The following is a 13,250-nucleotide window of genomic DNA, read 5'->3' as shown; positions in this document are numbered from 1 at the left end:
TCATTCAGTGATATCTAGGATGTGGGATTTTAGTGCTCCCTTTTTTTTGTGCAATATACAGTGGGGCAAAAAAGTATTTAGTCAGTCAGCAATAGTGCAAGTTCCACCACTTAAAAAGATGAGAGGCGTCTGTAATTTACATCATAGGTAGACCTCAACTATGGGAGACAAACTGAGAAAAAAAAATCCAGAAAATCACATTGTCTGTTTTTTTATCATTTTATTTGCATATTATGGTGGAAAATAAGTATTTGGTCAGAAACAAACAATCAAGATTTCTGGCTCTCACAGACCTGTAACTACTTCTTTAAGAGTCTCCTCTTTCCTCCACTCATTACCTGTAGTAATGGCACCTGTTTAAACTTGTTATCAGTATAAAAAGACACCTGTGCACACCCTCAAACAGTCTGACTCCAAACTCCACTATGGTGAAGACCAAAGAGCTGTCAAAGGACACCAGAAACAAAATTGTAGCCCTGCACCAGGTTGGGAAGACTGATTCTGCAATAGCCAACCAGCTTGGAGTGAAGAAATCAACAGTGGGAGCAATAATTAGAAAATGGAAGACATTCAAGACCACTGATAATCTCCCTCGATCTGGGGCTCAATGCAAAATCCCACCCCGTGGGGTCAAAATGATCACAAGAACGGTGAGCAAAAATCCCAGAACCACGCGGGGGGACCTAGTGAATGAACTGCAGAGAGCTGGGACCAATGTAACAAGGCCTACCATAAGTAACACACTACGCCACCATTGACTAAGATCCTGCAGTGCCAGACGTGTCCCACTGCTTAAGCCAGTACATGTCCGGGCCCGTCTGAAGTTTGCTAGAGAGCATTTGGATGATCCAGAGGAGTTTTGGGATAATGTCCTATGGTCTGATGAAACCAAACTGGAACTGTTTGGTAGAAACACAACTTGTCGTGTTTGGAGGAAAAAGAATACTGAGTTGCATCCATCAAACACCATACCTACTGTAAAGCATGGTGGTGGAAACATCATGCTTTGGGGCTGTTTCTCTGCAAAGGGGCCAGGACGACTGATCCGGGTACATGAAAGAATGAATGGGGCCATGTATCGTGAGATTTTGAGTGCAAACCTCCTTCCATCAGCAAGGGCATTGAAGATGAAACGTGGCTGGGTCTTTCAACATGACAATGATCCAAAGCACACCGCCAGGGCAACGAAGGAGTGGCTTCGTAAGAAGCATTTCAAGGTCCTGGAGTGGCCTAGCCAGTCTCCAGATCTCAACCCTATAGAAAACCTTTGGAGGGAGTTGAAAGTCCGTGTTGCCAAGCGAAAAGCCAAAAACATCACTGCTCTAGAGGAGATCTGCATGGAGGAATGGGCCAACATACCAACAACAGTGTGTGGCAACCTTGTGAAGACTTACAGAAAACGTTTGACCTCTGTCATTGCCAACAAAGGATATATTACAAAGTATTGAGATGAAATTTTGTTTCTGACCAAATACTTATTTTCCACCATAATATGAAAATAAAATGATAAAAAAACAGACAATGTGATTTTCTGGATTTTTTTTTCTCAGTTTGTCTCCCATAGTTGAGGTCTACCTATGATGTAAATTACAGACGCCTCTCATCTTTTTAAGTGGTGGAACTTGCACTATTGCTGACTGACTAAATACTTTTTTGCCCCACTGTATATATATATATATATATATATATATATATATATATATATATATATATATATATATATATATATATATATATACACTGCAAAAAAATAAAGGGAACACTTAAAAAACACAATGTATCTTCAAGTCAATCACACTTCTGTGAAATCAATCTGTCCAGTTATGAAGCAACACATTTCTGACCTTTTATTTTTTCCTGTTCTTTTCTAAGACTTATAACGTTTTTATTTTTGTGTTAACTTTGCCAGATGAAGGTTTGATTTTTTTGCAGGACAAGTTGTAGTATTGAATGACACCATTTACCTTACCATATAATATAAAAATTGTGAAAAAAAATCCAAGTGGGATGAAATGGTGAAAAAATCCAATTCTACTTTTTCATTTATGGTGTTTTATGTAAAACGTATTTGTTAACATAATTCTCCAGGTCAGTAGGATTATGATGATATCAAATGTGTAGGCAGGAAAAATGCTGCATAAAATATGACGTGTTTTATCTATGTGTGTTTGATGCTTCTTCTCCAGTTATTAGAATGGGTGAAAATTGCTGAAAAAAGGCTGACACGGCTTCAATTTTGCAAGCAAAAAAAAGCAATGTGAGCATCAGACGTTAGGAATTTCATTTACTTTGCTGGCACTAGGAAATGCTTAAGCTTTTGTAACAAATCTGTTACAAAAACACAGCAAATACGTATTAATGTGTGCTCATATCCCTTGGGTATACCTGCTTCGGTTTTGACACCTAGGACACTTCATGAAAACACCAGTGGTGTTTTTTCTGAAACATCTTCTTTGACCTGTTTTGCACCATTTTTACAGTGTTTCATTTTTCAAAGACAGTCGTGACTTCCAACAATGGTCCGGTCTCTTCTTTTAGCTGCTTCAGGGCCTTCGAAGTTTGAAAAGGTTATAAAAATACAGAGTGAACACATGGACAGCAAGTCGTTTTGGCATTGTTATTCATATGATCATTCTCTATGGTGTTTTTAGCGCTTTTTTAGCGCTCAGGTGGGTTCCAGGCAGAATGCCCTGAAAAAGACGTGTGCATATACCCTAAGAGTATCCTTACTTAAAAAAAACAAGAGAACCGCTGTGATCTACTACCACCATAGATTTTTTTGATGTAGTGATAGCCTTTCCTTTTTTTTCTATATTTCAGGTACAGCTAATCAATGATGCCTACAATTTTGTGGTGGATGCAGTATTAGGTGTTGAAGAAGACATTGGAGAATTAAAAGAGCCATGGGCAACAATTTTAGCAACAATGAAGCAGATAAAAATACCAATCATTAGTCTGGACATTCCATCAGGTAAGAAGATGAAATGGTAGTTCATTATCTTCTTTGTGCAGTTTCTGAAAAGAAGATGCAAAATGTGCACTGGCAGCACCTCAACCATTACTACTCTCCTCCTAAATCTTCAAATGAATGTTCACCTTAACTGCTTCAAGACCGTCCAATGACTTTAAACGTTTCGGCAGTCTGGCTCATACTATGTAGTGACATTCTGAAATGTCACTACATAGTATCGCAGATACATGTAATCATGTAGTTGTGGTAGCAGGGATCCAGTGGTCAGAGACAACCAGAGACTCCATAGAGAAGGCACAGATGGTTTATTGCTCTTTATGCCTTCTCAATCACTGAACACAATGTCCTAAAGGGCTCCTTCTCACTTGCGGGAAATACGTCCGAGTCTCACAGGTTAAAACCCTGCTCTGGCGCCGGCACTCCAGAGCGGAGCGTGCGGCCGCATAGCAATACATGGATCTGCACGCTCCGCTCTGGAGTGCCGGCGCCAGAGCAGGGTTTTAACCTGCGAGACTCGGATGTATTTCTCGTAAGTGAGAAGGAGCCCAAAGAAGAAGCTACATTTTTCTTGTAATTGGAGCTAATATAGGAGCGCCAACTACAAGTGAAAGAAGATGAATATAAAAATAATTCCATATTTAAGTGCCCCCAAAGGTTTTGTATGATCTTATGGGGGACACAATGTGTAAAATAAAGGGGAGCCCAAAGAAGAAGCTACATTTTTCTTGTAATTGGAGCTAATATAGGAGCGCCAACTACAAGTGAAAGAAGATGAATATAAAAATAATTCCATATTTAAGTGCCCCCAAAGGTTTTGTATGATCTTATGGGGGACACAATGTGTAAAATAAAGGGGAGCCCAAAGAAGAAGCTACATTTTTCTTGTAATTGGAGCTAATATAGGAGCGCCAACTACAAGTGAAAGAAGATGAATATAAAAATAATTCCATATTTAAGTGCCCCCAAAGGTTTTGTATGATCTTATGGGGGACACAATGTGTAAAGTAAATTAAAAATAAATTAAAAATAACAGTTAAAAAATAATTAAATTAAAAAAAATATTAAAAATGCCACTGTCAATCTAAATTGCTGTTACTAGCCCCGCTCTGTAAGAAAACAAATCCAATATAAAAAAATTACAGCAATATATTTTTTAATGCATTTTAATAATTCTCTGATCATAAATTTTTATTGTAGATTGTAAGCTTTTACGGACAGGGTCATCATTATTTTGCTTTAATTATTGTATTTCTTTGAGTGTTGTTACTTATGACTGTATATGAACTGTTGTATTGTAAAGCGATGCGGAATATGTTAGCGCTATATAAAAAAGATTATTATTATTATGATTATTATTATTAAATGTGAAAACAGGCACTTAATTTCCTTAATTTTTCCACCAATATTGCCCAATAACAGCAAAATAAAATAAAAAAATGACAGTTACATAAAAATGAAGCCACATGTACCACAAAAAATATACTAAAAGTACTTAAATATCCAAATTCATTTTTTTTACAGCTCTTTAAATCGCATGTTTGGAGAAACTCCAAAAAGTGTCTAGTCAAGAATGGGGTAAATTGCACGGTTTTGAAGTGAATAAACAATAAATATTTTCAGTGTTTTTTAATCTGCTGCATTTTCTGCGTGATCTTAGCCAAGACAGCTAAGCTCACCATTTACGATTTTTTTAAGGGCTCATACTCACATGCGAGAAACTCGGACGAGTCTTGCAAGTCAATACCCGGCACTGCACCCCGCACGCTGGAGCATAGCGTGTAGCTGCATGTATTGCTATGCGGCCGCACGCTCTGATCCGAGTGCCGGGTGCAGTGTCGGGTATTGACGTGCAAGACTCGTCCGAGTTTCTCGCATGTGAGAATGAGCCCTTAGTCAGATTTCTTTTTTGTTGTCTCATGGTATTCGCTGACATTTTTTAGTCAAATAAATTAAAATGGTGCATGTGGTTCATGAATTTAGTGGAAATAATTATGCGCTTTTTTTCTTTAGCTGTTTTTGTGATTTTGTAGCACAAAAAAATCATAAAAATTCTTTAAAATGTTGCATGTTTGTCTTCCTCTGCACCAAAATAAAAACATCTTGCTGTGATGAAAGTCTGCAGTTACTCTATTTCACTGCAGGCTTCCGAATCCTGGCAGCTTGCGATTTGCATACTAGACGTGTGTGTCCTCTCTCAATAGGTGTGCACTGAGAGAGAACGAGCACATCTAGCGCACATATCACTGCATGTATGCAAATTGCATAAATTCGGTCACGTGACTGCACACCACACACTGTCAGGATTCAGGAGTTTGCAGTCACATAGAGTGTATGAAGACCTTCATCCCAAGACTGGAAAACCCCTTTAGGAATTACTGCAATTCTGCATACAAACGAAGACCCCTCCCACTCTTGAATTAGTATATGTGTGTCCTGGAAAAACCCTTTTAGTAGAGGTGCCATTGATACCAATAAGGTGCCATACCGGGAAAAAAAAGCAAGTCTGCTAGTGTCAGGAAAGTTTAGTTCTGAAAGTCAGGAGTCGGTAGCAGATAACCCAGAATTAGTACCTATAGATAATTTAGATTTTCAAGACAACCCATGGATTTATCAAGGCAGAATTTAAGGAAAAGTAGTAGTTGCTACGGGTAACTACTACACTTTTCTCTTATGCCAGTATTAGTAAAATGGTGAATGGTTGTATGTGTGTATGTAGTGAATGGTTCAGTGTGTATGTGTGTGTGTGTGTGTGTGCAGAGAGGTGAATGGTGCTGTGTGTGTCTGTGTGTGTGTAGGTGGAGGAGAGGGCAGAAGGCAATGATTGGGTTGACAGAGAGGGCAATGATGGGGTGATGGGACAGAAGGCAATGATTGGGTTGACAGAGAGGGCAATGATGGGGGTGATGGGGCAGAAGGCAATGATTGGGTTGACAGAGAGGGCAATGATGGGGGTGATGGGGCAGAAGGCAATGATTGGGTTGACAGAGAGGGCAATCATGGGGGTGATTGGGCGGAAGGCAATGATTGGTGTCATGATTCTCAATGGCGAGAGAACATAGCCCAGCATATATGAGAACTAGCTCTTGGAAGATGGAAACTATACTGACCATGAACTAAACCTGCCGCACAACTAGAAGTGGCCGGGTAGCATGCCTACGTTTTTTATCCCTAGATGCCCAGCGCCAGCCGGAGAACTACCTAATCCTAGCAGAGGAAAAGACAGTCCTGGCTCACCTCTAGAGAAATTTTCCCAAAAGGCAGACAGAGGCCCCCACATATATTGGCGGTGATTTTAGATGAAATGACAAACGTAGTATGAAAATAGGTTTAGCAAAATCGAGGTCCGCTTACTAGATAGCATGAAGACAGAAAGGGCACTTTCATGGTCAGCAGAAAACCCTATCAAAACACCATCCAGAAATCACTTTAAGACTCTAGCATTAACTCATAACACCAGAGTGGCAATTTCCGCTCACAAGAGCTTTCCAGACACAGTAACGAAACAGCAGCTGTGAACAGGAAAAAAATGCAAAAACACACAAGGACAAAAGTCCAACTTAGCTAGGAGTTGTCTAGTAGCAGGAACATGCACAGAAGGCTTCTGATTACATTGTTGACCGGCATGAAACTGACAGAGGAGCAAGGTTATATAGTGACTCCCACATCCTGATAGGAGCAGGTGAACAGAGGGGATGATGCACACAAGTACAATTCCACAAGTGGCCACCGGGGGAGCCCAGAATCCAATTTCACAACAGTACCCCCCCCTCAAGGAGGGGGCACCGAACCCTCACCAGAACCACCAGGGCGATGAGGATGAGCCCTATGAAAGGCACGGACAAGATCGGAGGCATGAACATCAGAGGCAGTGACCCAAGAATTATCCTCCTGACCGTATCCCTTCCATTTGACCAGATACTGGAGTTTCCGTCTGGAAACACGAGAGTCTAAGATCTTTTCCACAACGTACTCCAACTCACCCTCAACCAACACCGGAGCAGGAGGCTCAACGGAAGGCACAGCCGGTACCTCATACCTGCGCAACAATGACCGATGAAAAACATTATGAATCGAAAAGGATGCAGGGAGGTCCAAACGGAAGGACACAGGGTTAAGAATCTCCAATATCTTGTACGGGCCGATGAACCGAGGCTTAAACTTAGGAGAAGAAACCCTCATAGGGACAAAACGAGAAGACAACCACACCAAGTCCCCAACACAAAGCCGAGGACCAACACGACGACGGCGGTTGGCAAAAAGCTGAGTCTTCTCCTGGGACAACTTCAAATTGTCCACCACCTGCCCCCAAATCTGATGCAACCTCTCCACCACAGCATCCACTCCAGGACAATCCGAAGATTCCACTTGACCGGAGGAAAATCGAGGATGAAACCCCGAATTACAGAAAAACGGGGACACCAAGGTGGCAGAGCTGGCCCGATTATTGAGGGCGAACTCCGCCAAAGGCAAAAAAGCAACCCAATCATCCTGATCCGCAGACACAAAACACCTCAAATATGTCTCCAAGGTCTGATTAGTCCGCTCGGTCTGGCCATTAGTCTGAGGATGGAAAGCAGACGAAAAAGACAAATCTATGCCCATCCTAGCACAGAATGCCCGCCAAAATCTAGACACGAATTGGGTCCCTCTGTCAGAAACGATATTCTCCGGAATACCATGCAAACGAACAACATTTTGAAAAAACAGAGGAACCAACTCGGAAGAAGAAGGCAACTTAGGCAAGGGAACCAGATGGACCATCTTAGAGAAACGGTCACACACCACCCAGATGACAGACATCTTCTGAGAAACAGGCAGATCCGAAATAAAATCCATCGAGATGTGCGTCCAAGGCCTCTTCGGGATAGGCAAGGGTAACAACAATCCACTAGCCCGAGAACAACAAGGCTTGGCCCGAGCACAAACGTCACAAGACTGCACAAAGCCTCGCACATCTCGTGACAGGGAAGGCCACCAGAAGGACCTTGCCACCAAATCCCTGGTACCAAAGATTCCAGGATGACCTGCCAACGCAGAAGAATGAACCTCAGAGATGACTCTACTGGTCCAATCATCAGGAACAAACAGTCTACCAGGTGGGCAACGATCAGGTCTATCCGCCTGAAACTCCTGCAAGGCCCGCCGCAGGTCTGGAGAAACGGCAGACAATATCACTCCATCTTTAAGGATACCTGTGGGCTCAGAATTACCAGGGGAGTCAGGCTCAAAACTCCTAGAAAGGGCATCCGCCTTAACATTCTTAGAACCCGGTAGGTAAGACACCACAAAATTAAACCGAGAGAAAAACAACGACCAGCGCGCCTGTCTAGGATTCAGGCGCCTGGCAGACTCAAGGTAAATTAAATTTTTGTGGTCAGTCAATACCACCACCTGATGTCTGGCCCCCTCAAGCCAGTGACGCCACTCCTCAAAAGCCCACTTCATGGCCAAAAGCTCCCAATTCCCAATATCATAATTCCGCTCGGCGGGCGAAAATTTACGGGAAAAAAAGGCACAAGGTCTCATCACGGAGCAGTCGGAACTTCTCTGCGACAACACCGCCCCAGCTCCGATTTCAGAAGCGTCGACCTCAACCTGAAAAGGAAGAGCAACATCAGGCTGACGCAACACTGGGGCGGAAGAAAAGCGGCGCTTGAGCTCCCGAAAGGCCTCCACAGCATCAGGGGACCAATCAGCAACATCAGCACCCTTCTTAGTCAAATCAGTCAATGGTTTTACAACATCAGAAAAACCAGCAATAAATCGACGATAAAAGTTAGCAAAGCCCAAAAATTTCTGAAGACTCTTAAGAGAAGAGGGTTGCGTCCAATCACCAATAGCCTGAACCTTGACAGGATCCATCTCGATGGAAGAGGGGGAAAAAATGTATCCCAAGAAGGAAATCTTTTGAACCCCAAAAACACACTTAGAACCCTTCACACACAAGGAATTAGACCGCAAAACCTGAAAAACCCTCCTGACCTGCTGGACATGAGAGTCCCAGTCATCCGAAAAAATCAGAATATCATCCAGATACACAATCATAAATTTATCCAAATAATCGCGGAAAATGTCATGCATAAAGGACTGGAAGACTGAAGGGGCATTTGAAAGACCAAAAGGCATCACCAAATACTCAAAATGGCCCTCGGGCGTATTAAATGCGGTTTTCCACTCATCCCCCTGCTTGATTCGCACCAAATTATACGCCCCACGGAGATCAATCTTAGAGAACCACTTGGCCCCCTTTATACGAGCAAACAAATCAGTAAGCAGTGGTAACGGATATTGATATTTAACCGTGATTTTATTCAAAAGTCGATAATCAATACACGGCCTCAAAGAGCCGTCTTTCTTAGACACAAAGAAAAAACCGGCTCCTAAGGGAGATGACGAAGGACGAATATGTCCCTTTTCCAAGGACTCCTTTATATATTCTCGCATAGCCGCGTGTTCAGGCACAGACAGATTAAATAAACGACCCTTAGGGTATTTACTACCCGGGATCAAGTCTATGGCACAATCGCACTCCCGGTGCGGAGGTAGTGAACCAACCTTGGGTTCTTCAAAAACGTCACGAAAGTCAGACAAGAATTCAGGAATCTCAGAGGGAATAGATGATGAAATGGAAACCAAAGGTACGTCCCCATGAGTTCCTTTACATCCCCAGCTTAACACAGACATAGCTCTCCAGTCGAGGACTGGGTTATGAGATTGCAGCCATGGCAATCCCAGCACCAAAACATCATGTAGATTATACAGCACCAGAAAGCGAATAACCTCCTGGTGATCCGGATTAACACGCATAGTCACTTGTGTCCAGTATTGTGGTTTATTACTAGCCAATGGGGTGGAGTCAATCCCTTTCAGAGGTATCGGAGCCTCCAATGGCTCCAAATCATACCCACAGCGTTTGGCAAAGGACCAATCCATAAGACTCAAAGCAGCGCCAGAGTCGACATAGGCGTCCGCGGTAATAGATGACAAAGAACAAATCAGGGTCACAGATAGAATAAACTTAGACTGTAAAGTGCTAATTGAAACAGACTTGTCAGGCTTCTTAGTACGCTTAAAGCATGCTGATATAACATGAGTTGAATCACCACAATAGAAGCACAACCCATTTTTTCGTCTAAAATTCTGCCGCTCGCTTCTGGACAGAATTCTATCACATTGCATATTTTCTGGCGTTTTCTCAGTAGACACCGCCAAATGGTGCACAGGTTTGCGCTCCCGCAGACGCCTATCGATCTGAATAGCCATCGTCATGGACTCATTCAGACTCGCAGGCACAGGGAACCCCACCATAACATCCTTAATGGCATCAGAGAGACCTTCTCTGAAAATCGCCGCCAGGGCGCACTCATTCCACTGAGTAAGCACAGACCATTTGCGGAATTTTTGGCAGTATATTTCAGCTTCATCTTGCCCCTGAGACAAGGACATCAAGGCCTTTTCCGCCTGAAGCTCTAAATGAGGTTCCTCATAAAGCAACCCCAGGGCCAGAAAAAACGCATCCACATTGAGCAACGCAGGATCCCCTGGTGCCAATGCAAAAGCCCAGTCCTGAGGGTCGCCCCGGAGCAAGGAAATTACAATCCTGACCTGCTGTGCAGGGTCTCCGGCAGAGCGAGACTTCAGGGACAAAAACAATTTGCAATTATTTTTAAAATTTTGAAAGTGAGATCTATTCCCCGAGAAGAATTCAGGCAAAGGAATTCTAGGCTCAGACATAGGTGCATGAACAACAAAATCTTGCAAATTTTGTACCTTTGTGGCGAGATTATTCAAACCTGTAGCTACACTCTGAAGATCCATTTGAAACAGGTGAACACAGAGCCATTCAAGGATTAGAAGGAGAGAAAGAGAGGAAGGCTGCAGTATAGGCAGACTAGCAAGTGATTCAATTAAGAGCACACTCAGAACTAGAGGAAAAAAAAAAATTGTAGCAGACTTCTTCTTTCTCTCCTTTCTCAGCCAGTAATTTAACCCTTTTTTGGGCCGGTCAAACTGTCATGATTCTCAATGGCGAGAGAACATAGCCCAGCATATATGAGAACTAGCTCTTGGAAGATGGAAACTATACTGACCATGAACTAAACCTGCCGCACAACTAGAAGTGGCCGGGTAGCATGCCTACGTTTTTTAACCCTAGATGCCCAGCGCCAGCCGGAGAACTACCTAATCCTAGCAGAGGAAAAGACAGTCCTGGCTCACCTCTAGAGAAATTTTCCCAAAAGGCAGACAGAGGCCCCCACATATATTGGCGGTGATTTTAGATGAAATGACAAACGTAGTATGAAAATAGGTTTAGCAAAATCGAGGTCCGCTTTCTAGATAGCAGGAAGACAGAAAGGACACTTTCATGGTCAGCAGAAAACCCTATCAAAACACCATCCAGAAATTCCTTTAAGACTCTAGCATTAACTCATAACACCAGAGTGGCAATTTCCGAACACAAGAGCTTTCCAGACACAGTAACGAAACAGCAGCTGTGAACAGGAACAAAATGCAAAAACACACATGGACAAAAGTCCAACTTAGCTGGGAGTTGTCTAGTAGCAGGAACAAGCACAGAAGGCTTCTGATTACATTGTTGACCGGCAAGAAACTGACAGAGGAGCAAGGTTATATAGCGACTCACACATCCTGATAGGAGCAGGTGAACAGAGGGGATGATGCACACAAGTTCAATTCCACAAGTGGCCACCGGGGGAGCCCAGAATCCAATTTCACAACAGAAGGCACTGATTTCCACCTGTGAGGAGAACTCTGGAGGTGCCATTGGACCGGCCGGACTTGCGCAGCCTGGTGGACCGGATTCCGGACTGAGGACCGAGAGATCTCCAGTAAAGAGGTAAAGAGACTGCAACCTGGTGTCCTCGTTATTTACCGCGACCTGCACCCCACAACTGCACCGCTACACCACCGTTAACAGCACCTATTTGCAACGGACGTCCCCCACTGACAGACAGGGCCACGGACCGGGTCTAGCCACCGTGACAACCCCAGGACTGAGATCCCAGAGGCCCGGCTCCGGGTACCCCTCGGCCCTGCGGCGGTGTGGGGGCGCTCCATATATAATTTATACAATGTGATTTTCTGGATTTTATTTTCGATATTCTATCTCTCAATGTTAAAATTAACCTACCCTTAAAATTATAGACTGTTCATATCTTTGTCAGTGGGCAAACTTACAAAATCAGCGAGGGATCAAATACTTATTTCCCCAAATGTATATTGCTCATCCATTGGGTATCACATTTTCTTAGCTACAGATCGTTGCTATAGAAGCCCCAAAAAACTTGTTAACCCCTTTCTGACATCTGACGTACTATCCCGTCGAGGTGGCCTGGGCCCGTATGACCATCGACGGGATAGTACGTCATATGGGATCAGCCGCGCTCATGGGGGAGTGCGGCCGATCGCGGATGGGTGTCAGCTGATTATCACAGCTGACATCCGGCACTGTGTGCACATTAACCCCCGGAACACTGCGATCAAACATGGTCGCAGTGTTCCGGTGGCATAGGGAAGCATCACGCAGGGAGGGGGCTCCCTGCGTGCTTCCCTTAGACCCTTGGAACAACTCGATGTGATTGTGTTGTTCCGAGCGTCTCCTCGGTCCTCCTCCCTGCTGGCTCCAGATCCAAGATGGCCACGGGGGGCCTTCTGGGTCCTGCAGAGAGGTGGTTTGCGAGTGCCTGCTGAGAGCAGGTGCCGGCATGCTTCCTGCACTGCCTTTCAGATCGCTGATCGGGCACAGTGCTATGCAAAGTGTCAGATCAGAGATCTGATAATATATAGTGATGTCCCACCCTGTGACAAGTAAATAAGTAAAAAAATACACTGTGTAAAAATATATTTAAAAAATCCCATATAAAGAAAAAAAGAAAAAAATATTGTTCCAATAAATACATCTCTTTATGTAAATTAAAAAAAATAAAAGTACACATATTTAGTATCACTGCATCCATAACGAGCCAACCTATAAAACTGTCCCACTAGTTAACCCCTTCAGTGAACACCGCAAAAAAAAAGAGGCAAAAACCAATGCTTTATCATCATACCGCCGAACAAAAAGTGGAATAACACGCGATCAAAAAGACAGAAATAAATAAACATGGTACCGCTGAAAATGTCATCTTGTCCCACAAAAAATGAGCTGCCTTATAGCGTCATTAGCGGAAAAAAAAAGTTATAGCCCTCAGAATAAAGCGATGCAAAAATAATTATTTTTTATATAAAATAGTTTTTACTGTATAAAAGCGCCAAAACA

At 43.2% G+C, this 13,250-nt stretch overlaps 1 protein-coding gene across 1 annotated transcript in view; it reads left to right on the top strand.

Moving 5' to 3' along the window:
• The window catches only part of YJEFN3 (YjeF N-terminal domain containing 3), a 599,789-nt gene that overhangs the window by 547,412 nt on the left and 39,127 nt on the right, over positions 1–13,250 (top strand). Inside the window, exon 5 of the mRNA XM_077252326.1 lies at positions 2,821–2,971. Within this exon, the coding sequence (XP_077108441.1) occupies positions 2,821–2,971 (151 nt within the window). The remainder of the gene's footprint in view (positions 1–2,820; positions 2,972–13,250) is intronic.

The sequence above is a fragment of the Ranitomeya variabilis genome, chromosome 1 (genome assembly GCF_051348905.1).
Source record: "Ranitomeya variabilis isolate aRanVar5 chromosome 1, aRanVar5.hap1, whole genome shotgun sequence".
Lineage (NCBI taxonomy): Eukaryota > Metazoa > Chordata > Amphibia > Anura > Dendrobatidae > Ranitomeya > Ranitomeya variabilis.
The sequence above is the reverse complement of the archived record's forward strand: the minus strand, read 5'-3'. Positions and strand labels throughout refer to the sequence as shown.